This window comes from Rutidosis leptorrhynchoides, chromosome 2 (genome assembly GCF_046630445.1).
Source record: "Rutidosis leptorrhynchoides isolate AG116_Rl617_1_P2 chromosome 2, CSIRO_AGI_Rlap_v1, whole genome shotgun sequence".
NCBI lineage: Eukaryota > Viridiplantae > Streptophyta > Magnoliopsida > Asterales > Asteraceae > Rutidosis > Rutidosis leptorrhynchoides.
The window spans coordinates 628,108,507-628,136,337 of NC_092334.1; the positions used below are offsets into that span (position 1 = coordinate 628,108,507).

Below are 27,831 nucleotides of genomic sequence, written 5' to 3' on the forward strand. Positions count from 1 at the left end.
CTGATTCTTATAGAGTGCGGATTGACGGCCTATCCGGTTATACCTATGCATCTGCTAGCGCTGCTCTGGATCAGCGTCAGCAAATGAAATTAGCAATTCCCGGCGAGCTTCGCCGCGAATTCTCCAAACTTTCTACGCTTGATGCGCACAACAGTTTCGTGCAAAACTTCTATATGTGCTTCAACTCGGCATACGATATGATATGCTGGCAAGAACAATTTTTCAATGTGCTTGGAGCTGAACAGCAAAAGTACAATGCTGAGAGAATCAAGGCTGAAAATAGCGAGAAACGCTGTGTTGACCTCTCCTACGAGCTTACCGCAGCCAAAACCGCGTTAGATGAATTGAAACTACAGGTGTCTACTGCAGCTGACAAACAAAAGAATTTTGAAACCACAATCTCTTCATTGCAAGAGGAGGTTTCAAGGCTTACTGCAGAGAGAGACACCGCTGTGGCCGCAGCAGCTTTCGCGAAGCTTGAGTTCACGCAACTCTGCCAATACCTACCGGAGTTTGCTAAAAAGGTTCTCAATTCACGTCCCGTGAATGTTCTGTTTTCCACTTATGCAGATGCTTTACGACTGCGCGAGAGAGTAGAGTTTCTGGATGAAATTGCTCCACATTGCACCATACCAGATCCATTACCTCCCGTCATTGGAGATCGCGTTTGTTCACTTGCAGATGCACGCGAAGCAGCTGCTACTGCATAAGCAAGCTTAGCGGATATTCCAATCGACAAAGTTACTGCAATAAGTCAACAAGATGATGCCACTTTAAAAGACATCTTTGATCTTGACTTGTCTAAGCTAGAATAAAACATTGTAGAAATTAGCGCGCAGCTATCTCTGTGCCGTTATCAATGCAACTTTATTTTTTCATATTTATTCGCGAGTACTCTTTATTTATATAGCGCTTTTATCATCAATATTCATAACACAAACTTGTCCTTTGCAACTTCCAACATATATTATTGTGCACATAATAAATGCGTACTTTTGCGAAACAATCTGTATGCGTATATGCTTATACGTTATGAATCTTCTAAGTCCGCCGAAATGATCCTTAGGCTATTAATTAGCATTGCGAAACATCTAAATATTGGCAAGATCAAATATTTAGGATATATCACCCCTTTCGCAATAATATGCATGCTAAAGTGGGCAATTTCATCACTTTGCTTTTTAAACACTGCGAAATACTATAACATTATGAAACAGACTGCAAAACGTTTCATAACTATTCGCATTTCATATATAAGCTTTTCGCATACTTTTATAAGTGTTTATTTTTGAAATTTCGTTAAGTGTGATCAAGACTTGCAAAAAATTAAAAACAAGAACACTTAATAAGTACATTAGCCATATGCCTTGTATCCAATTTCGCACTTTATACATATATATCTGATAGTTTCCGCAAAACTATGCATAATATCGCTTTAACAAAACAGCATGCCATGCATTAGGTAAAGTTCACCCTTCCATATCTGCGAGCTTATATGATCCTGCCGCATTAATTGCCACAATCTGATAAGGGCCTTCCCAATTAGGACCCAATTTACCAGGCTTTTCTGCTCTGCTTGCTTCATTATTTCGCAGTACCCATTCACCTATAGCGAAGGATAAAGCAAGCACTCTTTTATTATAATATTTAGCGATTTGCTGTTTATTATTCGCTTCTCTTGTAGCCGCCATTAATCTCCGCTCTTCTATGAAATTTAGATTTTTGCTCAACGCAGCATCATTTGCTTCGTCATCAAAGTTAGCAATTCGATGCGTTGGTACCAGAATTTCTGCGGGGATTACTGCCTCAGAACCATACACCAAACTAAAAGGTGTTTCGCCTGTACTCTTTTTGAAAGTAGTGCGATGTGCCCATAACACATTGGGTAATTCATCTACCCAACCAGTTCGCCTTTCACATAACCTCTTTTTAATACCGCTGACAATATCACGGTTGGTTACTTCGCACAATCCATTGGCTTACGGGTGCGCCACTGACGTAAACTTTTGTATTATATTTAGATCAGCGCACCATGTCTTGAAAGGATCTTTCGCTATTTGTGCACCGTTATCGCTAACCAATTCTCGCGGAATACCAAACCTGCAAACAATGTACTCCAAAATAAAATTTCGCACTTGCACACCAGTAATAGTGAGAACCGCCTTAGCTTCAAACCATTTGGTAAAATAATCGATTGCAACGATGAGAAATTTAACATTGCCGGACCCTGCAGGAAATGGCCCTACAATGTCAATAGCCCATTTATTAAATGGCCACGGCGAATTAACGGGGATCATGTCATGTCGCGGCATTCGATTCTGCGGAGCATGCCGTTGGCAACTTTTACAGCGTTTAACAATTTTAGCTACATCGCGGTATATGGATGGCCAAAAGTATCCCCTCCGCATAATTTTTGCTGTAATAGTTTTGTAACCAGAATGCAGTGCACAAGTACCATTATGTACTTCTTCAACAATCATTTCTGCCTCGATTGGGCCAACACATCGCATCATTGGTCCGCAGTATGATTTGCGATATAAGATATCATCTTGAATGATATACATTGGCGCTCGCTCTCGCACTAAACAAGCTTCGCGACTATCCTCTGGCAGAATATTACTGCGGATATATTGTAGGATTGGCTCCATCCAGTTTGGCTGTTCTTCTATAACAGATGCAACCAACAAGTCACTATCTATCGACTTACTTGGCAATTCTTCAACCCATACTTGCTTTTGAAAATGCGAAAAAGTTAAAGCGGCTAATTTGCTTAAAGCATCCGCTTTCTTGTTTTGACTTCTTGGCACTTGAGCGAGTTCAAAATGTTCAAAACGCACTGCAGTTTCCTTTAATAACTGCAAGTACTTCTGCATAGAAGGATCATGTGCTTCAAAAGTTCCGCTAAACTGATTTGCTACTAGCTGCGAATCCGTGAATGCACGTAACTTAACAATATTCATCTTTCGCGCAATATTTAAGCCTGCAAGCAATGCCTCATACTCTGCCTCATTGTTTGTCACGTCAAAATTAAACCGTAATGCGTAAGTATGCTCCTCACCACTTGAACTTACCAAAACTAAACCCACACCTGCACCTTCTGCACATGAAGCACCATCAGTAAATAAATCCCAAGTTTCGCCGTGTTCAGGTTTTAGTGCGGTTCGCTCGTTAATCACCTCCAACTCTCCAGACAGTTCAGCGAGATAATCTGCCATAACTTGTCCTTTTTCAGCGCTTCGCGGAAGGTAAGATATTTGATAAGCACCTAATTCTACCGCCCATAATGTGAGTCTACCAGATATCTCTGGCTTTGTTAAGACTTTCCTGATTGGCAGATTAGTTAATACATGCACCGGATGCCCTTGAAAATATCTTCGTAGCCTTCGCGTTGTTAAAATGAGCGCATACACAAACTTTTCAATCGGCGCATAGTTTATTTCACTTCCCGTAAGAGCTTTACTAACAAAATACACTGGCTTTTGTATTTTGTTCCTTTCCGCGATCAAAACTGAGCCAAAAGCTTCGTTTGCTACTGAGATATAAAGATAAAGAGTTTCGCCATGAACCGGCGCTGTTAGTGTAGGCAAAGTTTTTAACAACTTTTTCATCTCTTGAAACGCAGATTTTGCTTCGCTGGACCAAACAAAATTCTTTTGTTTCAAGCAACCTTTTAGGGTTTTGAAAAATGGCAATTGCCGTTCAGCGGCTTTAGACAAGAAACACGTTAATGCTGCTAATTTGCCCGTCAAACTTTGCATTTCCTTAACCGTTTTTGGCGCGATCATATTTTCTATGGCCGCGATCTTTTTTGGATTTGCTTGAATACCTTGTTCTGTAACAAGATATCCCAAAAATTTCCCCTCCGTTTCGCCAAAACTACATTTTAGCGGATTAAGATTCATGTTTATTTTTTGCAACTTGTCAAATGTTTCGCGCATATCTTCAATGATTCGCTCTTGCGTCGTGCTTTTGATGACTAAATCATCTACATAAGCTTCAAGATTACGCCCTATTTGTTTATCAAACGCGGTATCAATCAACCGTTGATATGTCGCACCCGCATTGATTAAACCGAAAGGCATCATTATATAGCAATATATGCCTTTGCCCGTATGAAATGCGGTTTTATCTGCGTCTTCTTGCGCCATAGGAATCTGATGATAACCTCTTGCCACGTCCAGAAAACATTTATATGGAAAAGCATGTAAAGATTCTACTTTTAAATCGATTTCTGGAAGCGGATAGTTATCCTTGGGGCACGCTTTATTCAAATCTTTGTAATCAATACACATTCTCCAAGAACCATCAGGTTTTTTCACCAACACTGGATTCACAATCCAAGATTGGTATTAGACTTCGCGCAAAATTCCAACTCGCACCAATTTTGTGATTTCTTCACACAGCCATGTTACGCGTTCTGGAGCCATACCCCTTCGCTTTTGCACTACAGGCTTTAGAGCTGGATTTACATTGAGCCTGTGTTCCGCAACGCGGAACACCAGTCATATCGTTTTCGCACCAGGCAAAAACATCCATATACTGGACAAGTAATTGTACAATTTGCTTCCTAGTATCTGCGCTAACATTGCGTCCTACTTTGATTTTCTGCTCTGGATATGCGGGATTAATTATTTCCATAGCATCCGCACCATCAACAGGTTCTTGCCCTGCGGTTTTTACGTTAACAGCCGCACAAATAGGTATTATGCTCATTGAACATATTGTGGCGACTCCCTTATATGTTGGAAACTTAATCATGCCATGAATTGTGGACGGGACAATTCCAAATTTACTTATAGCGGTTCTTCCCAGCAACATGTTATAGCGAGATGAGGCTCGCATAACATAAAAATCTAATCGCGCTTGTCGCACCAAAGCGTCATCATTAACATCAGCTAACTCGATGTTTAATGGCAAAACACCTATAGGTAATGAAGATTCTCCTGCAAAACCGGTTAGCGAAACTGCGGTTGTATGCAGGTTTGTTTTAATACTTTCTGGCAATTGAGCGAAGCATTGTTCGTAAATAATATCGACGCTACTGCCATTGTCAACATGAACTTTTATGACTGTAATATCAGCGTCCGCGATTTTGCACGATACTACTATCGGCATTTCAGAAAAATCATCGCTCTGCATTTTCAGAAAAGTAATTGGCGCAAGTTGCCAATTATGATACATTTTAGGGGATTTTCGCTTTTTTTCCTCTTTTTTGGGCATTCGCTCGCATAGCGACCGCTTTATCACTATCGTTTCCAATGTTACTCACTGTTTTAAGTAATCTTGCAACTTACCGCCAATTTCAAACGTATTTTCCTGCAAATTATCACAACAAAAACACGATTGAAATTAAACCGTCGAATTAATTGTTTAACGGCATAAAACAAAAAAATTTCAGTTTAATTCGAAAAACGCGTCCCACGGATGGCGCCAATTGATCAATCCTTAATTAATGATGTTACTTAATTACGGATTGAGTGCAATAAGATTGTAATGGAAGATGGAATGTTTGATGATTATTTTGGGCCCCGATGATCGTCTTTCACTTTAACTATCAAGTGATTAACCACCCCGACCCGGTCTTGATTGTTAATTTGTATATTTCACCTTTGCGTGATGTAAAAATCCCTTGGGCAAGATCACAAGTGGAAATTACAAAGGCTTGGGCAAAATGGCAGAGAATCAACAACCTATAAATGAGAGGCCAAGCTCCCTATTTATAGGATTCGAAATATCTGCGGTCTGCGAGTTACTTAACTATCCGCGGAAACTCAGCGGATTAAACCGCGATCTTGCATTAATGCGAAAACATAACCGCTGTACTTATTTTCAGCGAATATTCCATAGCTTTGCATTATAATTCGCGTAGTTTTGCCTTTGGCCTTTAGCCAATAAAATATACATATACAATGCTATGTATATGATCAATTGTCTTTTATTTAAATTGCCTGGATAAAGGATAGTAGTTGGTTTAAGCTAAAGTCCTAATTGCGGAAAGGTAAATAAAGTGGAAGGATGTCCGGAGTGTGCAGATCAAGGAAATGTTGACCAAGATATTAGTTTGGGCTAGGGAAAGGTAATTATGTTGATGTTAAAGCTTATGATTGAAATGGTGTAGATCTGGTTGGATGAGCCAATTACACAGACCTACTTATCTCTAGACTCTCAGAGTTCTCGTTGAGTAGTGAAAAGTATATCACGTGGTTGTATAATTGAAACGTGACTATACCTCGGCGGTTATCCTTGGTAAAGCACTAGGTTTATTAGTGGGTTGAGTTCTAATCCTAACCCTCGTTATCAGTTTGGTTAACTGAATAACAACGTGCCGTGTTGATTGAACACTGATCATAAACGGAAGGAGTCCGTCGGGTTATGTTGACCAAACCTTAAATGAAAACTAACAACCATTTCATCATACTAATGAGATCAAACCAAGACAAACATTATACAGCATTAAAGTTGATACATTGAAAGTAAAGCAGATAGAAACCTAACAGGTACCTAAACAGTTGATATGACTTAATCTTAGGGCAACAATCAAACAAGAACATGCAATAGGTTTGGGTCATACAGTCAGGGCACTAGCTAGATCTTAACAGCTCCTAAGAAGTCTCTTCGGAACAGTCAATAGGTATACTAGGTCATTCATGTCTCAATTCCTAAGTTCCGTGTCCTAAAAGCGCATTAAATGTCTCTCGGGAACTCCGGCCATACCGAGTTCATAGAATCTTCAGATACAGTATAACCAGGGGTCTTAATCCTATGAAGTAGCTAAGTTCATATAGGTGGACAAGTCCTGATCACAACCTAGGTTGGTCAATCCTTAAGATGCTAGCATACAAATCTATCAGACTTCGTAGTTCAGCATAACAACGATAACCATACTAATTTAACATAATCACGCTAACCCAAACTTCTATCATGGCAACATACAGATTAATTAAGCTATCATGGCAATATCGGAATGCATTATTAAACATAAAAGGTGAGAATACATGTTTAATACAAAAGACAATCGTTTCGGATAAAAACCTGAAAAGGCTGAAGAAATCTGCCCGAGATCGCAGGGACTCGCCGGGATATCCTCCGGAAAATAAAAGCTAAGCTAGCTACTACTAAAAACTAACTAAAACTTGAAAATATAAAATGAATTGTAAATTGAGTGTGTGTTGAAATGGATGGAGAAGGCCCTTTAAATAGACTTGAATTTTTGCTTGCAAACGGCTGGCAGGTCGTTTGGCAGGCCGTTTGCAGGGGCCGTTTGCCAAGGCAAGTCGTTTGCAGGGGCCGTTTGATCTGGTCATTTGGCAGGCCGTTTCTGAGCCAGGCAGTCCGTTTGGAAGGCCGTTTGGCAAGCCGTTTGGTCTGCTTGGTCAGCTGATTTTCACTGGATCGTAACTTGATTTCTTGTCTTTCACCGTTTTCGCTCTAGATTCTTCATTTTAGCTCCGTTTTACTTGATTCTTTTTGCATCGCCTTTGTAATTACTTAATCTACAAAATAAACCACACAAAGCAATTATTTTTGCGATAAAGTTTGGAACTTTATGGGTTTTAGGGCCCAATATCGGGGATAAAAACGTGACTTTTTGGCCGATATCATTACTCTAAGATTAGTAATAATTTTATGTGTTTTATTTCTAATATGGATAAGTCTAAAGAACCTCAAACTTATAATGAAGCTTGTAGTGACAAAAACTGACAAGAGGCTATGAATAATGAAATGAGTGCTCTTAATAGAAATAATACTTGGATTTTGACTGATTTACCTGCTGAAAAAAAGCATATAGGTTTTAAATGGATTTATAATATTAAATACAAATCTAAAGGTGAAATTGAAAGGTATAAAGCAAGACTTGTTGCCAAATGGATATAGTCAAAGAGAGGGTATTGATTATGAAGAAACCTTTAGTCCTATGATTAAAATGGTAAGTGTTAGATGTTTGCTCAACTTGTATGTCTATTATGGTTGGTCTTGCTATTAGTTAGATGTTAACAATGCTTTTTTATATGGAGATTTGATTGAGGATGTATACATGACTTTACCTGAGGGTTTTTTCAGTCAAAATGAAACTAGGGTTTGTAAGTTAACTAAATCTTTGTATGGTCTTAAACAAGCACCTAGAATGTGGAATGCTAAGTTAACATCTTCTCTTGTTGAATATGGTTTTAAACAAAGTATTAATGATTATTCTTTCTATATCTTGTCTAAAGATTATGTGTTTACTGCACTCCTTGTGTATGTTGATGATATCATTATTAGTAGTAATAATGATGATGAGGTTAACAAAGTTAAAATGTTTCGAATATAAAATTTATGAATAAAGATCTAGGTAAGTTGAAATATTTTTTGGAGATTGAAGTTGTTGATACTGATAATGGTCTATGTTTGTCTCAAAGGAAGTATTGTCTTAATTTATTAAGTGATTTTGGTATGTTAGGGTGCAAACCTACTGATACTCCTCTTGAAGTTAATACAGTTTTGTCTTCTGAGCCTACTAATAATGATAAATTAATTCCTAACATCACTAAATATCAAAAGTTAATTGGTAAACTTATCTATCTTACTCACACCATACCCGACATCTCATATTCTGTTCAAACCCTAAGTTAACACATGCATGCTCCTTTTGAATCTCATGTCAAAGCTTCCTTTAGGGTTTTGAGATATTAAAAAGGTTCATCTGGAAAAGGAATTCATTTGCTAAAACTTCAGGTTTGTTTTCTTTAACTGCATATTTTGATGCTGATCGGGGTAAGTGTTTGATAAATAGAAGGGCTGTTACTGGTTATTGTTTATTCTTATGTGGTTCTCTTATATCTTGGAGACTTTTTTGCTCAGTTGGTCCCTCTATTATACCCCAAATCGCTGGTTTGGTCCCTCAGTTTTTAATTTGGCAATCAGAGTCCCTTTATTATTTTAATTTTGCAATTGGAGTCTTCCGTCTAACGGACATCCAAATCGAACGTTAACTCCCATCACGTGAGTTACACGTGATGGGTAATATCGGAATTAATTTTAATTCTTGGTACTGAATAAACCCAAACGGGTATGGTCCCCCACTATTATCCACCGATTTTCACACTCATCCCTCCAAATAGTGTTAACCACGAAGTAAAACCTAAAAGCAAAATTGATTATCAATGGATGATTCAATGGATGATTCATGGACTATTCGTACATCAGAAACTGATCAAAAGGCTATCGACCAATTATACGGTATGTTTTATGCACCCAAAGCTCATAATTCTGTGGAACCCTAAATATTATTAGGTAATTGTTTTGTTAACTTTAATTTTTTACACATTTTTCAGATGTATACCCTGATTTGTTCACGATTGTGTTACATCATGGTGGATATTTTAGAATGGGTAGTGAAGTTGTGTACACAGAAGGTAAAATTGATTACATTGATTGTTTTGACATTGAAAAGTTTTGTTTAGGACAACTGGATTCAGTCATGCAAGAATTAGGTTATGATCCCACCAGGTCTGTGGTATATCGTTTTCTTAAACCCAATACAAACATGGATACTGGGTTAAATCTTTTAAATGATAATGAACATAGGGACTATTTGCTTAGTTGTCTAGAAGATGGTGATGTGATTTATAGGCAAATTGATGTGTATGCTGAACATGAGGATATGAAAGGGAAGAGGTTATGGTCAGAACAAATTAATAGAGATAACTTAGTAGTTGGTGGTGTTCACAGTGATGGGAGCTTAGTAGAGGGTGATAACAGTGAAGGTAGTGACTCTGAGGATAGTGATTACATTGTTGATGATGAAAATGAGATTTTGGATGTTCATGTAGAGATGAAAGATTTTAATTTTAACATTGATAAGAATGTAGAGTTTATGGGAAATGGCTGTAACTCATTTGAAGATGATGAGGTCAATATTGAGGGTACAGAATTGGAAGTGTTGAACAATGATGGTTTTGAAAGCTATGATTCTCAAAGTGATGAAGAAGGGGTAAGGAAGAAGAGAATTCGTAATCATAAAAAGGAGGTTGAAGGTAGTGTTCAAGTGGGAAAAACTATCTTCTATCTTGGACAAAAGTTTGAAAGTAAATCAGAGGTTAGGCAAGCTGTGAGAATGCATGCTATTGAAACTAGGAGAAAGCTAGTTATTGTTAAGAATGACAAAAGAAGAATTAGGGTTAAATGTGAAGGGTTGTGTATAAATTCAAAAGGTGGTGAGATAGTTAGTCAAAGTGATTTGTCAAAGAAGACAAAATGTGATGTGGGGCCCAGTAAATTAAGAGTTAAAGGTGGTGTAGTTGGGAAGAGTAAAGAGAAAGTGACTAGTCAAATTAAAAAAGCAGGGGAATCTTGTAGTGGGAAGACTAACAAATGGGCAAAAAGGGAATTACACATTGTTTGTGAGTGGGTGTTGTTGGTATCCAAAGAAAAAGATAGTGAAGAATGGGAGGTTAGAACCTACAGACACCAACATGAATGTCAACCTGCAAGAATACTAAAATTCTGCACTTACCAATTTTTATCAAATCGGTTGGTACCTCAAATTCAAAAGAATCCAAAGATACCAATTAAAGCTGTCAGATCATATTTGGAAACAGAAACTGAATTAATCATCAGTGAGCATAAAGCATATCGTGCTGTGAGAAAGGCAACAAAGATGATTCAAGGGGATTATAAATCTCAGTATGCTGAGCTCAGAGATTATGTTTGTGAATTAAAGAGAGGTAATGTTGATACTACTGTTAAGTTTGAGGTTGAGCCAGGAACCCTAAAGTCTGAAACTAGGGTTTTCAAGAGAATTTACATTTGTTTGGGACCATTGAAGAAGGGTTTTAAAGCAATAGGTAGAGATCTACTTGGGTTGGATGGTGCTTTTATGAAACAACCTGCAACTGGTTGTATTTTGAGTGCTGTAGGGGTTGATTCAAACAATGGCATATATCCTGTAGCATATGCCATTGTTGAACAAGAGTGTGGTTCATCCTGGACTTGGTTCTTAGAGTGCTTGGGTCAAGATCTTGACTTGTCTACCAATTCTAACTTTACTTTTATCAGTGACAGGCAAAAGGTAAAAATTACTTGTTTAATTCATATTTAATTTAATTACATTACATTTGTTAATGGTTAGTTACTTTAACTTTTATTGTTTTATGCTGTTAGGGTTTAATACAAGCTGTTACAAATGTGTTTCCTTGTGCTGAGCATAGACATTGCCTTAGACATATTCATGGGAATATGAAAGGGGATTTCAGGGGTGTTGCTTATAAGAATCACTTGTGGAGATGTGCTAGTGTAACAACAGTTCCTGAGTTTGAGCAGGCTATGCAACAATTGAAGGAGTTTGATAATGAAGCTTTTGTTTGGTTAGCTAAAATTCCTGCCCATCAGTGGGCAAGGAGTCATTTTACAGGAAGGGCTGTATCAGATGTGTTGCTCAGTAACATGTGTGAGTGTTTCAACAGATGGTTAGTTGATGCACGTGACAAACCCATAGTTACAGCTTTAGAATACATCCGAGAGTATTGCATGAAGAGAATTGTTAATGTAAAGAAAAACATTTCCAAGACTAATGGCCCTTTAACACCTGCAGCCACCAAATTGTTTGACAAAATCAAATCTGAGGCTCACCAGTGTACTGTCTTATGGGGTGGAGATCAAAGGTACCAAGTGAGTGGAAAAGTTAATCAATATGTTGTGGATATGGAGACTAGATCATGTGCTTGTAGAAAGTGGGAACTAACAGGGATACCTTGTAAGCATGCAATTGCAGTGTTTTATAACATGAGTGAAAATGGTTTGGAAACTGGTGAACCAGAAACATGGGTTCATCCAGTGTATTTGTTAGATACATGGATCAAAACTTACCAATACACCATTGAGCCATTGAATGGGAGAAGCTTATGGCCAAAGGCAGAAGGCATGTTCACTCTGGTATCACCAAAGACTATTTCCACACCTGGTCGTCCAAAAAAGAAAAGAAGGTTGTCCAAAAATGAAGTTGATGTCATTGGTGATAGTGGTAAACTTAGCTCAAAAGGTATGCTCATTTTATTTATTAATTACATCTAGTACCATTTCAATTAATATGGTATTTATTTTGTTAATATTTATAGGCAAGCTAAAGAAGTGTGGCACATGTGGTACTTATGGACACAATAAGAGTACTTGTACAGGTGAGAAGAAAAGAAGTGGGAATGTGGATAACAAGTGGACAAAAAAGACAGTGAAAGTTAAGCTATCTTCAAAGAAGACAATGGTAGTTGGAAAAGGGAAGAAGAAGAAGTGAATGTTGGTGGTGGTTTGTGTTTTAATCATGTGTTTTATGTCTACTTAAAACTTGTTATGTGACTTGGTACAATGTTTGTATTTTATTAAGGTGTGTTGTTGTCTTTTGGTAAGTTTAAGCACATTTGGTAACTGGTACTACGTACTTATGTTGACTTTTGGAATCTATGACATTTGGTAATGCTTGTATGTTTGTCATTTCACTTTAGTTACAATGTATTGTCTGTATGTTTGTCATTTCACTTTAGTTACAATGTATTGTCTTGTGTTTTTAGTTACACTGTATGACTTTGGTTACAATTTATTGTCTACACTTGGAGTCATTGTCTTGTGTTGTAAGGTTACTGATACACATATAAAACAGATGCAAAATTTAACAAAACAACCTTCATTCCATTACCATTACCATTTTACAAAGTACATCATACATACACCACAATTTCAATGACTAAAAAAATAAATACCAAACACAATCCAGCTAAATATACACATCATCTTCCAATTCGTCCCTCTTTTTTCTGCATCTTTGAGCTTTTCATCCACTTCCATTTTGGCATTCATAAGTGTAGCTAGGGCATTGATTGTATTTGGAGGATCATACCAAGCAAAGAAGTCGCACCTAGTGATCTGAGCAACAACATAAACAGGAAATGCTAACATCTTGTTAATTATTTCATAAAATTCGAAACAACATAAACAATCTTACCTTTTTTTCACATGTATAGAATCGACGTCCAGGGTTAGATTCAGTGCCAGATATTCGAATTACACAAGGTCGACCACACCAGCATTCCATTGTTATCGATTTGTAGCTCCAATTTCTGATTAATACGTTATGTAAATGAATTAGGGTTTCAAGTGAGAAGAGAGTGAAAAGCGGAGGATGAAAATGGGGACCTTACCCGTTGGCGTTATTAAATACCAAAAAAAAAAAATTTAATTCCGATAATACCCATCACGTGTAACTCACATGATGATAGTTAACGTTCGATTTGGATGTCCAGTTGACGGAGGGACTCCAATTGCAAAATTAAAATAATAAAGGGACTCTGATTGCCAAATTAAAAACTGAGGGACCAAACCAGCGATTTGGGGTATAATAGAGGGACCAACTGAGCAAAAAAGTCTATCTTGGAAGAGCAATAAACAACCTACTATTTCCAGATCTTCCACTGAATCTGAATATAGAGCACTGGCTGCTACTACTTGTGAGATTATTTGGGGTTTAAATTTTTTGTTTGATTTTTGGTTTGAATAATCTTTTACCTGTGAAACTAATGTGTGATAACTCTTCTGTTCGTATGCTTGTTGCTAATCATGTTTTCCATAAAAGGTCAAAACACTTTGAAATTGATGTTGAGATTGTAAGGGAAAAATGTATGTCTGGTGTTATTGAAATTGTGTCAATTGACTCTCCAAATCAAACTGTAGACATAATTACAAAAGGGTTATCTAAACTGCAGCATAATGTTCTAACTAAGAAGTTGGGTTTATTAGATTGTTTCAAGGATAAGATTGAGGGATCATGTTAAATTTATATGTTCAATCATATCCTTAACTTTATTTTATCTGGCTCTAACTTAGTTTGTTTTAGTTTCAGGACTTCACATGTTACATCTGGAACTATTAGGGGTCAAAAGTGTTTTTTTACATACTTATTAAAGCTCGAACCAAGTGCAAAGGCATGTATGTTATTTTCAGAAGATTGAAGGAGTACTCGGGGACCAAGTCTAAAGTGTGTTTATAACCCAATTAGGGTTTACGTTTCATTATAACTGAAATCATCCTTTTCTCTCATATATTTTTCTTGGACAGCTGTTAGATCATCCAGGGGGACTTAACCACCCACGCGTTCATCTCCTACACAGTTATACCCGCCCCAACTGCGTGCCCAGGAGGAAACCCGCACCAATCTCATACGGGGCATGAACGGTAAAATCCCCCTCCCTTTTACCCCCAACGCGATGTGGGAAATGTGCCATGGGTGGAACTTCATGGCATAGATGAAATTGTGGGTTAATATGTAGCCAACGGGGGTCGAACTCCTGACCTTCCCAAAGGAGGCATGCCCCAACCGTCGGACCAAATCACAACTTCTTTTCTCTCATATTTTCTGTTCTTCATTATAATTTGATAATGTATTTTGTTATTGTTCATATATTGTGAGCAATTTGTATTAGGTATTCTTTATCTTGTTTGAATCTTGAGATTGTTTTTATCTCTTGATTATTTCTGGTTTTATTATTCAAGGATTTTGTATGATTCAGCCGATAACAGATTCTTAAAATATTGTTGATTATTGTGTTAATCCTGTTGTTTCTATGAAATTTAACATTATCTTACGCACAACAAAAATAATGTTGCTTATTAGATAAAGGAAAAATTGGAGATAATATTTAAATAAATACGTAAGTTTACTTTCTAATCTGCCTAAATATTAACAATGCAATAAACTTGGATCAATACAAAAACATACAAATGATTCTCAGTTCAACCCTACTACGGTAAATTCAATTGCAATTTATATCCACCGGATCACCGCCCACCAACACCACACCATCGCTGAGGTCTCCGACGAGCAAACTGAAAGAGTCGCAGCAAACTGAAATAAGGTTGGTATACACATTTGTTGCTACTAAATCAGAATCCGTAAATCAATATATCCATAAATATACATACATGCCTACCACTGTATCTCCGATTAAAAAGAGTTTAATGACGTAATCGTAATCGGCTCTAGGTCTAGCTGGTGGAGCAGGCATATGCAATTAATTAATTGATGTTGATCCAGAGATACAAATTTCTTTTGGAGAACTTGTAAGTTGTAATTTTTGATTTCTGACTGATACATATTTAGGGGGAAACAAAGTTGAATTAGGGTTAATTGAATTCTATAGAACTACAAATAAAAGTTTGGTTAAGTATAATACAGTAGATCATAACAAAATTCGACACGACTTTGACTCTTCGAGTATGAACATATACATTTTCAAATTAATTATATAATAATAATCAAACAAAACTATGCACTTTTAATAATTCTTCTAGAAGTAAATCACCTCAGCAGCCCAAGTAACAGTCAAAACAGGTATTAGATTAATTTAAAGTATTATTCAAGGAACAAGTCACAGGTGTAAAAGACTAGTTTTAATTAAGTTGACTTTTGATGCTTGCTTATTCAATCATTTTAAGTAACTAATGTATTTTTAAATCTAATGAAAGGTACTTTCATTTTCTATAATTTATAGTTATAAGTTATTAGTTATAAGGTTAATAATAGAAATCAAACATGATCATTGTTTTGAATGGAGGATCATTCCCTACTTTTAACCCTCTCTATTTCTTTGATCTTGCTGCTATCAGAATGTGCAGCACATGATACTATATCTGCAAATCAAGAAATCAAAGATGGTGAAACCATTGTTTCTCAAGGAGAGAGGTTTGAAATGGGCTTCTTTAGCCCGGGAAATTCAAAAAATAGATACTTGGGAATATGGTACAAGAAGATATCAACAGGTACAGTTGTATGGGTTGCTAACAGGGAGACACCAATTACCGATAAATTAAGCGTCTTTAAGGTTACCAAAGAGGGAAATTTGTTAATTCTCAGCGGCGGCAAAACGGTAGTCTGGTCATCCGACTCAACAGTGAAGGGTAATGATCGTGTGGTGGAGGTGCAGCTTCTGGATACTGGAAATCTTATTGTGTGGGATCAAAATGACACCAATCGAAACCTTATTTGGCAAAGTTTTGATTACCCAGGTGACACGTTTCTACCGGGAATGAAATTTGGGAAGGATTTTGTAACGGGTATTGAACGGTGCATGACATCATGGAAGAGTCCGGATGATCCTGCACCGGGTCTGTATCATAATCATGTAGACACAAACGGATATCCACAAATATTCGGGTGGCGGGGTCAGGAAAAATTATCAAGACTTGGACCATGGAATGGTCTAGGGTTCAGTGGCTTTCCTACTGACATACCAAATCCAATTTACTCAGTTGAGTTTGTTGTTAATGATAAAGAAATATATCATAAATACGAACTGAAAAGTTCAGTAATTAGGAGGATAGTATTGACATGGGATGGAAAGACTTTGATTCTGCATTGGATTGAGCGAACTCAAGAGTGGTTGGAGTATGCTGATGTCAGCGTTGATAGTTGTGGACGACTTGCGTTATGTGGTCCCTATGGAAGTTGTAGCATTAACAAGCATCCACCTTGTAGTTGTATGGAAGGGTTTGAGCCAAAAAATCAGGAACAATGGGATGCATCTGATTGGTCAGGTGGGTGTAAACGTAAAAAGGCTTTAAATTGTGGGTATGGGAGTGGGATTACGGATGGGTTTCGAAAAATTTCCGGAGTGAAAGTACCGGATACGAGAAAGTCGAATTATAACGCAAGCATGACTTTAGGAGAATGTGAGAAGGTCTGCAGACGAGATTGTTCTTGTAGAGCTTACACAAGTTTAGATATCAGTAATGGTGGAAGTGGATGTCTGTTGTGGTTTCATGAGCTTATGGATACAAGAGAGTATGATTCAAAGCAAGATCTTTACCTAAAAATGGCCGCATCTGAGTTACAAGGTACACATTTTTTTTGAGAATAATCTGCATATTTTCAAAAGTCAAAGTGTGAATTAGATTATCGTTGTCTTTCAAACTAATGGACTAAAGGGGGTGTTTGTGATTGTTTATTTAAGTGTTTATCTGCTCATTACTTATTTTTTATGCATATAAGCAAAAACAAACTGCTTATCTTCTTTTCATTAGGCATAAGCACTTAAAAAGTAGGTTGGTCCGTGCCGTTGGGTTAAAAACCAAAGTCACACATTGAATATTGAAAGATACAAATGTATGCTTATAAGGTGACAACCTCCCTCTATCAACAATTAGTTTTAGAGTAGAACTCATGGCTTATATGTAGGACATTTGTTGGGCTAAAGCGATCCAACAAATGGTATCATAGCCCAGATGTGGATGGCGCGGTGGCGCGCCACTCGATTTCAGTTAGCGCACACGGTGGCGCACTCTCAATAGAAAGACGATGAGTTCATCCCTTGTATCGAATGTCTCCTTGATCCGTGCCCAGTCAGGTTTAGAGTTCCAAGCAACCAGTGGTACTGAATTAGGTTGGATCCGGACTATCGTTGAAGGGGTGGCCCAGATGGACTTGGCTTTGAGGGGAGGTTTGTTTGATGGCGACTCTACATGGAGACCCGCGGGGTCACGGGACACCACTAGTTTGAAATTTTTATTACAAAGTACTTTTCAAATTTTATGGGACACCATTAAATTTAACTAAAGGACCCCGTGTATTGTTAGATTTGTAGTTTTCTTTTGTAAACAACCACTGTATTCTTCAAATTGTATAGGACACTACTATTTTTAACTATCGAACCTCGTATTTTTTGTTTAATTTTTTCTAGGTAAACAACCACTAAGTAGCATTCAAATATAATTAGTACTGAAAAAAATTCGGGACCCCATTAAGTTTTGTTTCTAGAATCACGACTGGGTTTGTTGGGTTGTAAACCAAAGTCCCACATCGGATATTGAAAGAAACAAATGTATGCTTATAAGCTTGTGGTAACTTCCCTCTATCACCGATTGGTTCAATAGTATTAAGGAACATACTTATATGTAGGACATGTTGGGCTAAAGCGATCCAATGCGTGCTTATTTTCTAGTCAGAGAAGCCACTTAAGATAAGCAGTTGCAAACTAAAAGTTATTGAAATCGTGCTTCTCATTCATAGGCAAATATATATACAAAATACAATGTACAACCGTTTTTCTTCTTCATATGAAGTGATATAATCCTGATCTCCTAGTAATTAGTACAATAAATTTGCTAAATATATGTACAGTTAAACACGTCTACTGTCACAAACACCCCCTAAACTTACCGAGTATTTTTCCATAATGATGATAGGTCAGGTGGTACACCACGTTGGCCCCAACGAACGGAACGTAGTAGTCATCGTATTCTTGTTGATGTCTTTGTTTGTACTGCTGCCTGCGTTAGTATATGCATGTAGAAAGGTGAAGAAAAGGAATTACATAAAAAGACGAGGTAACACAAATTATTATTAATTTCTGAAAAAGTGAAGTAACTAAGATTAATGTAACATATATCATCATCATCTAACAGGAAACAATGGATTTGTGCTTGATAAAAAGAAAACAAGTTTGCGAATGGAACATCTTGATAATTTGCACTTTTATAATCTAACGGAAGTAGCCAGGGCCACAGATAACTTCAATGTCTCCAATAAAATTGGAGAAGGTGGTTTTGGTCCTGTTTACAAGGTATTATTATATTGCTCTAAATGCTTTTTGAACAGGAGATATGCTTATTAGTATCATAAAATGTAAATGTTAATATTTTTTAGGGTGTTTTGGAGGATGGTCAAGAAATAGCAGTGAAGCGGCTGTCAGAAACATCCCAACAAGGTCTTGATGAGTTCAAAAATGAACTCACTTGTATTGCCAAACTTCAGCATCGAAATCTTGTGAAGCTTCTTGGATACTGCATTCACGAATACGAACTGATTTTAATTTACGAATACATGCCTAATAATAGCCTGGACTATTTTCTCTTTGGTTCGATTTTCGTCTCTATAATAACTTCAACTATTATCTTGATTTTATAAAGTAAATTAATAATTACTAGTCTTGATTTGTAGCAAATTTTCTGCAGATGAAACCAGAAGTTTGACGCTTGACTGGCCTAAGCGTTTTGTGATTATTCATGGGATGGCTCGAGGTATTCTGTATCTACATCAAGATTCGCGCCTTCAAATTATTCATAGAGATCTGAAGGCGGCTAATATTCTACTAGACGGTAACATGAATCCTAAAATATCTGACTTCGGCCTGGCTAGAAAGTTTGTAGGCCATGACGACAACGCAAAGACAAAAAGAGTTGTTGGAACATAGTAAGAATTCATGAATCATTTTCTATTAAATTATTTAAAAATGAAAGTCAAAATATAATACTAGTAATCAGTATATATATATATATATATATATATATATATATATATATATATATATATATTTATATATGTTATGAACTCTTCTGCAGTGGTTACATTGCTCCAGAGTACGCAGTACACGGGCGTTTCTCTATAAAGTCGGATGTATTTAGTTTTGGCGTTTTGGTGTTGGAGATAATTTGCGGAAAGAAAAACAGAGAATTCACCCACGAAAACCACAGAGACAACCTTCTTGGACATGTACGTAATTTTAATTACAAGTTATTTTTATAAACAATACCCTTTATATAGTATGTAAATATATACTTGAAATATGAGTTTGGTTGTTTGATTTAGGCATGGAGACTTTACAAAGAAAACAAAGGTATTGAACTGATATGTGAATCTTTACGAGCTTCATGTATTGTCTCTGAAGTACTACGATCAATACATGTTGCGCTACTATGTGTGCAACATCATGCGGATGATAGGCCAACTATGTTGTCAGTTGTTCTTATGTTAGTTAGCGAGAGCGCATTACCTGAACCTAAACAACCTGCTTTTTTCACTGAAGACTTCTTTCATGGACATAATAAGCCTTTTTCATCAGTTGATAAACAGACAATAACAATTTTGTATGGTCGATAGGTAACATGAGTTTATAACAGGGTAGATGTTCAAGTGCATGTAGGAAATGCTTGGCTTAACGCTATAACAACCCATTTGGTCAGTTCCATGATGTCAACCTACAGCCAGGAATAATCTGTTATTTAGTTTTGGGTTCGTATATTGGCTTTTTTATGGTTTTGGTTGTAGTTAGGGTAAGTTTCTGTTTTGGTTTAGTTTGCGGTTTGTATTGGTTATGTTATTGATGGTTTGTTGATACTTTAGTTTGATTTAGGGTTTACGATGGTGTTTGGCCGACAGATTTGTCGTGTCCAGCTTTTTCTGGTGTTTGGGTGACTTTTATCAGTTTTTGGGTTCATAGTTTGGTTGGTTGATGGCTAAATATAGGCTACTTCACCCATTATTTTCTTCGATTATCGCTTTTCTGAGGTGGTATCCTTGTAATCGTTAGGTTCCTAAACCGGTTTGATGTACACCCGGTTCTGTTGGGTAGTCGTCACTTTCTCGGTTTCTTCGGCAATTGGTTGGTTTCCTGTCTGGCTCAATGGCTCGATGTGTTGCACTCCTTTTCATACATCTCCTAACATGTTTTGTCCATTAGATTCTATCCCTTGAGGTCTTAGGTGGAGTTAGGTCTCTTTGTTGCCGATATCCTATCTGACGGAGTAATATTTTGGGCGATACATAATAGGATTTGAACATGGTTTGAAAGTTGTTTCAAAGAAACTTAGTACTAAGATAGTAACAGAACTAGTAAATTTAACTACAAAACTAATAAATTTAACTATCATTGTATCCACGTGTGCTGCTATAAAACTTCCACACATTGTTTAATTTAGTGACCCACATCTTCACACTTTGCGGTGGCTCATCTCGCCACCTACAACTTCCTCCCTTCGCATCTTCTCGATCGTATCTCCTCATTTGCGTATCCTCCTTTGGCCGCCTTATCTTCTCATCCTTGCCGCTTCATTCATCCGCCTTTTGCCTCCTCTCCGTTAGTCTTCCGCTTATTTAATTGCAATCTGCGTCGGCTGTTTTTCCAGCGACAAATGGAGTTTTTGGCAACGTTTTTTAGGTGGTGGTTTCGGTCTTTTGGTGTGGTCGCTATTTTGGGTGTTTCACCATGGTAGGTTTGTCCCTCTCTTTGTTTATTGTGCTTATGCCTGATAATTGAGACCCATACTCTCAAATTTGGGTTAATTAGGTCAAACTTTCAGGTCAACTGGGTCTTATGAAATATTAGGTCTGTAAACTAAAACTTAAAAAATGTTCAATGGGTTTCCCTCTAACCTATTAGGTCCCATACAAAATATGAAGGAACTAGTCAATTGGGTATCATTTCCTAAAGCTCAATACATATGGATAGGTCTAATGGGTCTTGTGAGCGGGTCAAATGGGTTGAGCATAATGATCATAATAAGTTTCACCGTCAAACATAATCATAAATGTTAAAATCAAATGTACAAGTACAAATGTAAAACGTAATCATAAATGTAAAATTCAAATGTAAATGTATATGACCCGTTTAGACTCATTTGACCCGTTTCGACCCTTTACCCAACCTGGACCAACATGACCCATTTGGACCCGTTCAAAAATTTGACCCGTTTGACCCATTCGAAACCAAAACCATTTTGACCCGTTACCCAAACCGACCCAATCTGACCCATTTGCCAGGTATAATTCTACTTCACCATCGTAAGTCCAGCTGCTGCTGCTTTCTTGCAGAAACAAGCGGGTACGACTGTTTCATATGAAAGTGAGTCTCGACAATCAGATGTGTTGGTTTTAGTGGATAGTATAGGAAATTAGTAAAGATGCTCAACATGGTTATAGCCCCTTTCCCTTTACTGATGTCAAACGGGCAACCTTAAATTTCATCGTATTCACAATTTTTTCTCATACTTACTCATGTTGGGTGAAAAAGAGAGAAACATATTAATCTTTTGATACAATATAATAAAGACGAGGTTATACCTTAATAAAAGATGAACATTGGGAATGTAAAATGCAGTAATCTTTGATGGTAGAAGATGATACTTTAAACTTTGCTTTTGCTTTCTTTGCACGAGTCAAATCAGTCAACATTTGCTCCCATTGTCATGGATTTTTCTGTTGTAATGTAATTTAAAGACATAAAAGAATTGGGATTTGTTGAATTGAAAATGTTTGATTTGTTTATCAGTTTACTTGTATAGTACAGAATAAATCATTTTTAAATTTTAAAATATTGTTTCAGAGAAACAGGATGAATTTGGTGCAAAAACATGTGGTCCCTTGAGAAAACTTGATGTTTTGTTTTTAACTTGCTGTTTATTATGGAGTACTAAATTTTAACCCGAAACTATTTCATCAACTTTGATCTGTTTCATGTCAAACCAACCCGCCAAGCAATCAACATGTTTATATTGCTTACCTAAACGGATTATATATGCTGTGTTCAGGTCGGGTACTTTTGTCCTGGCCACACGTTTAGCTAACTTGACCTGTCCAGAATTAGCAACCTGAATTTTTTTATAAACCACAGGGACGGGACTTGGCGTGCTATTTAATTCTGTACAACAAGTATTTGTTAAGATAGTGTGGATTGAGGACCCAATTTCTCATGGAGCATTACATCCATATTCAGAGGCGAAACTATGATTTTTTTCACCGGGGGCAAAAAAAAAAAATTTAAACCGTAGCAATTTTTTTGGGCAAAATTTGAAGATTTTAGGGCAAAAGTTGGAGAATTTGGGGCAAAATTTGAAGGTTTTGGGGCAAAATATGTAGGTTTGGGGGCAAAAAAAAAAATCCACCGGGGGCAAAGTCGAAAAACCCAAAATTTGTACACTGAAAAAAAAAATCCACTGGGGGCGGCCGCCCCCCTTGCCCCATACCATTTTCGCCTCTGACCATATTCTGATAGCTCATTTACATCTTCATATTACAAATAATACAAACACTACAAAAAAATGTTAAGATGTTGATGGTTATTTTTTCACGATTTATACAACCGCCAAAAATTTTTATACTTTTTGACGTTTATGGCGGTATAGAAATTGATGACACATCCATGAGATATTTTTGACACTCAACACTGTTAAATAGATCTAGACAGGCTTAGCTGTCAAAAATAGAATAAATTCCTGACTTATGAAAGCGTCAAAAAATTTCAAGAAAATAAATGGAATGTATTTTATTTTGACAAAATTTCATTCCTCGTCCCTGAACTTTACATCGATTTTGACTCCCGGTCTTTTTTCTTTTTTTTGTGCATTCCTCGTCCCTAAACTATTAAAAGAGTACAACCCTCGTCCCCCCGTCTACTTTCTGTCAAAACCTGCCGTTACCCCTTATCACGTGCATGTCATGTGAGGGTATTTTTGTCATTGTTTTTTCTTCTTCTATCATAAAAAACCCCAATTCATATACACAGTTCAACACAAATTCAGAATCAAATCATGAACTGCTACAGTACTTGTATATCTTCATCATCATCTTAGCATCAAATTACATCTTCAAATGATGATCATCTACATAATTCAAGATCAGTGAACTGATTCTAATCCTAAATCAATGCTTCGTTGATCTTCCTTTGTGATTAACATCAACAAACTTTTCAAGTAAAATTTCAAATCACATCGGAATCAAATTGAGCATATATACAGTAACAGAGATGTTGAGACTCCTGGATTAGTACAGCTTCTACAAGTTCAAATTGAGCATATATTCAGGTTTCTAATAACTTACTCAAGCTTCGTGAAGTATAAATCAAGTTGAGAAACATCACAGTGATTTAAATCTTAAAGTCAAACTTCAAAGTTTTTTGGTCAAAGATTCAATTGGAACGATTTGGTGGCTTACCGATGTTACCAGTGATTTTCGAGGATTCAGATGAAGTTTTTAAGCATCTTTCACGAATGATTCACAACCTAAAACTCATCAGATCACGATTTTAGTTTTTGAAGTTCTTCATGTTCTTCATCAATCTTCATCAACAATTCTGGGTTCAATTGGGCGAATTAAATCCTAAAATTTTAGGGAAATGATCACTAGCGGATTGTGAACATTTCTACTTTTTCAAATTTGATTAAAACACATCGGAATCAAAACTCACCAAAAAGTCAAAGAAAGTCAAACGGATCTAAGAATCGATTTTCACCAAAATAAACAACGAAATCAAAGCTTGGATCGATGAGGAAGAGCTCTGACACTATGATACCACTTTTGTTGCGGTTTCTAGCTTCGATTTCGTGTTCATATTTGGTTTTGGTGTTTTAGCTTGAATATGGTGAACTATGGTGATGAATAAGCTACTTGAATATGATGAACTGTGGTGTGTTTATATGATTAAAAACAGCAGCAGTGATCAAGTAACAAGCACAAATGGCGAGAGTTTGATTTGTTGATTTTATAAAAGTATAAAATTAGGGTTTTTTATTTGGGAATGATAAACATGAGATGATGAGGATGAGGGTGAAAAGATAAGTTAAATAATAAACAAAAGAAATAAAATAAAAAGACCAAATTACCCTCACATGCTTTGCACATACGATTGAAATTGACAGAATCTAGACGGGGGACGAGGGTTGTACTCTTTTAATAGTTTAGGGACGAGGAATGCACAAAAAAAAGAAAAAGGACCGGAAGTCAAAATCGATATAAAGTTCAGGGACGAGGAATGAAATTTTATCTTTTATTTTTGACGCATACTTTAGTCAAAAACTCCATGAGTTTGACCGGATATTATTTGACCCGTTAAATATCCATTCTCACGCACGATTCCCTTAACACGTTTAGTTGATTTCATATTTGATATTTCTCATTATACTTTTCTATTATTTTAAAAAATTCATATAAATATAATAGTTCATTTGATCTGTTTTTCTTCATCATCCTTTATACGTTCGATTCACGTTTAGTTGTTCTTCTCTCCTGATTATTTCAGCGATTCACAAATGCACGATTAGTTTGGCTTCTTCACCGATTGATTTAAGCGTTCATTTCGTTCGCAGGTAAGTTAGGGTTTCACGAGTTCGTTATATCTATCAACTAGTTAGGGTTTCATCAATTTTTCTGTTAATTAGTTGAGTTACGATTTCGTCTAATTATCTATCACTTCATCTCATAAGCGGTATAATTTGTACATAATGTTATCGTTATTTCGTGTAATGTAATGTAATTTGAGATTTCGTAAGTTTTGCGTGTTGTTGCAGATAAGAGAAAGGCTGATAACTTCTGGTCAGTGTTTGATTAAGATGAATGCCTATATCATCTAGGTAACTTGTGTTGTTTTTTTATGCATAATTGTGTAGTTTGTTTATCATATTGTGTTATATGTTGCTGTTATGCTGACTTACATTTTTATTGAAGATAACTTTTGGTCAGTTTATTTTTATTTTTTCTATTTACGGCTTTACTTGAACTTCTCCTATTCCTTTGTGGTATTCGAGTCATTGTGTTCGCTGATTGAATGTCATTTTGATTGCATATGTTGATTCACATTGTTCTGAGTCATTTTGTTCTTATAGATAATGTTGATATAAAGGGATCAAATATAGTACTAATTTGCTATTATGGTAATCATACATTTATAGGTAATTAAGTTAAAATAATGGACAAAAGTTGGATTCAAGCTCAAATAAAAAGCAACACTTTTAAAGATGGAGTCCAGAATTTTATTGATTTTGCTCGTGTTAAGTCTATTAGAGGATCAATTGTATGTCCATGTCGTAAATGTTGCAATTCTAAATGGCATAATGTTGATACGGTTCATGCTCACATACTTCGTTCTGGATTTTTAACGGGATATACAACATGGACGTTTCATGGGGAACATGTGGAATGTCCACCACTATCTCATTCGAGTATTGTTCAAGAAACGTCTTTGGGTCAAGATGACATAACAGGTTTAATTCACGATATCTTAGGTGTAAGTTCTTTGCCTTCTGATTATGAACAAGAAATAGATCCAACTGTTGATGGAGATATTAGTGAAATGTTTGGTGTAAGTTCTTTGACTTCAGGAAAACCGGTGAACCTATTATTGAAATGTTTGATAGAAATGGTGAACAAAATGCAGGTGTTTCTGTTGCCAGGTTTACATCCACAGCGAATTCATACATCGAAACACTGATTTTGCTTGATCACTGAGATTCGTAACTGACTCTTGGAGCAAGCAACCAAGGCATGTGGATTGAACTACAAATATAGTGCAATTTAGTTCGATTTAATTAAAAGGTAAATGCACTATATATATTACTGATGTTTCTGAATATTTGGATAGTGAATATCACTAGTACTCTGTGGATGAAGATGTTAATGACTAGAGCTTTCAATTTGGTTACCATTTATGCTATCTTTACTTATTTAGTTTCGTAGAATCAGCATATAAAACACATGAGTTGTTTAGTAATATCTGATATATTTAAGAGGGCTATCCATTTGTTTCTTTCTTAGGATGAATTCTATTATAGATAGATGGATGTAATTTCTGAATAATCTACCAACAACTGAAACAGCTAATTTATAAGAAAAAAAATTCTTTGTGAAGTAAATACCAAATATATAATGCTGCTAAATGTGACATTTGTTTAGTTGCAAAACAATCGTGTAGAATAATGAAACACTTTGGGGGGTGTTTGGCTTAGCGATTTGAGGGTGATTTTTTAATTATTGCGATTGCAAGACGTGGATAATTTTTTTTCAGTGTTTGGGAAGAAAAAATTAAACTTGCTTTTCTGCGTTTTAATTGCCTCAAATCGCTGTTTTGAAACAGTGACATAGGCCTTACTGCAACCAAAACGCATTATCTATTTCTTGTCAATTTTACTTATGTACCCTCAAAGACTCATGCCTTATGCTACGTGGCAATTTTACCCGCTACGTATTGCCACACCAAAAGCTTACTGCACCCATTAATTTATTTATATTTTGTTTTATATTATCTTTTAATAGTAAAATGTACATACACGTTTTTACTAATATATGTATACCGTATACTACTTAAATTACAAAATGTTTTATTACATATAAGATATGTAAATTTATTATTTAAAAGGAATACCCTTAAATTACAAAATGTTTTATTACATATAAGATATGTAAATTTATTATTTAAAAGGAATACCCCTTTTGGTAATTTTACATGGTAAGTTATCAAATAATCTGATATTCCAAACACTCAAAAAATCAATTATCTAATTATTGCGATATCAAACAACCTAATCAAATCCAAACAACATTAAACTAAATCACGTTTTGATACAGCTGATTATTTGATTATGATTATTTAAAACGCATAATCATTTTTCAAAGTGCTAAGCCAAACACTTGTGTGCTTTGGTCCCACATCAAGCGTAATTAGATAGCGTTCAGTATAGAAGTAGCTAGGCTGACCCATTCATAAGCTGGTAGCCTGATAAAATTTTGGGATATATCTTTTGAAACAACAATTGTGCCGGTAGCATTCAGCTTTCACTAGTCTTAAATTTTTTGTTCTCATCGATCATGCCTTATATTCCAATGATCGATGATGTTAATGAGACGAGTTGGCGTACGATAGATAATGTGATATGAATATACATGTACTACAGTGTATTTACCATTTAAGTACAGTTAAGTAGAGCATCTATATCTCTGTTTTGCTACTGATTAAAAATTTAATCTTTTTGAAGGTCAGGAAGATTATAGCGCTTACTAATAAGTTCAACAAAGGTGCATCAACTCTTGTAATTTGTAAGTTCACATAACTGTTTGATAGGATTATATTTTATTTGTTATAACTGATAATATATTTGATTCATTTCTAACACAGAACTATTTGACAGGATTAAAAAACAATTGGAACATGTATGCATCAAAATCAGCCATGCAACAACACTCAAGAAAACTTATGGAGCCTACGACATCACTTATCTCAACACAATTTCCATCTCATGAAGCGTCACCTTTTCTTCAGACACCCAGGC

General features: G+C 36.2%; 2 protein-coding genes and 1 long non-coding RNA gene across 5 annotated transcripts; all 3 read left to right on the forward strand.

The window, feature by feature from the left end:
* The first annotated feature begins 8,840 nt into the window (after positions 1–8,840).
* LOC139894626 (uncharacterized) lies at positions 8,841–12,459 on the forward strand. The gene is made up of 4 exons (XM_071878030.1): positions 8,841–9,219; positions 9,315–11,050; positions 11,143–12,019; positions 12,096–12,459. Exons 1-4 carry the CDS (start codon positions 9,144–9,146, stop codon positions 12,266–12,268), a joined length of 2,862 nt encoding a protein of 953 aa, XP_071734131.1. The 5' UTR covers positions 8,841–9,143; the 3' UTR covers positions 12,269–12,459.
* Positions 12,460–14,719: 2,260 nt separating this feature from the next.
* LOC139893625 (G-type lectin S-receptor-like serine/threonine-protein kinase At4g27290) lies at positions 14,720–20,192 on the forward strand. Of its 3 annotated transcripts, XM_071876796.1 has the most exons (9): positions 14,720–14,879; positions 15,008–15,084; positions 15,631–16,857; positions 18,205–18,345; positions 18,424–18,581; positions 18,665–18,875; positions 18,973–19,210; positions 19,360–19,510; positions 19,607–20,192. In XM_071876796.1, exons 3-9 carry the CDS (start codon positions 15,714–15,716, stop codon positions 19,895–19,897), a joined length of 2,334 nt encoding a protein of 777 aa, XP_071732897.1. In that variant the 5' UTR covers positions 14,720–14,879; positions 15,008–15,084; positions 15,631–15,713; the 3' UTR covers positions 19,898–20,192. The 3 variants fall into 3 exon arrangements, with proteins under 3 accessions (XP_071732897.1, XP_071732898.1, XP_071732896.1); XM_071876797.1 differs by having other exon boundaries at positions 14,720–15,084; XM_071876795.1 differs by lacking the exons at positions 14,720–14,879; positions 15,008–15,084 and having other exon boundaries at positions 15,573–16,857.
* A 4,536-nt stretch (positions 20,193–24,728) lies between these two features.
* LOC139893627 (uncharacterized) lies at positions 24,729–27,827 on the forward strand. Its single transcript, XR_011774636.1, has 5 exons — positions 24,729–24,876; positions 25,078–25,140; positions 25,459–26,048; positions 27,538–27,598; positions 27,691–27,827. It is a non-coding gene; the product is annotated as an uncharacterized lncRNA (long non-coding RNA).
* Positions 27,828–27,831: the final 4 nt, after the last annotated feature.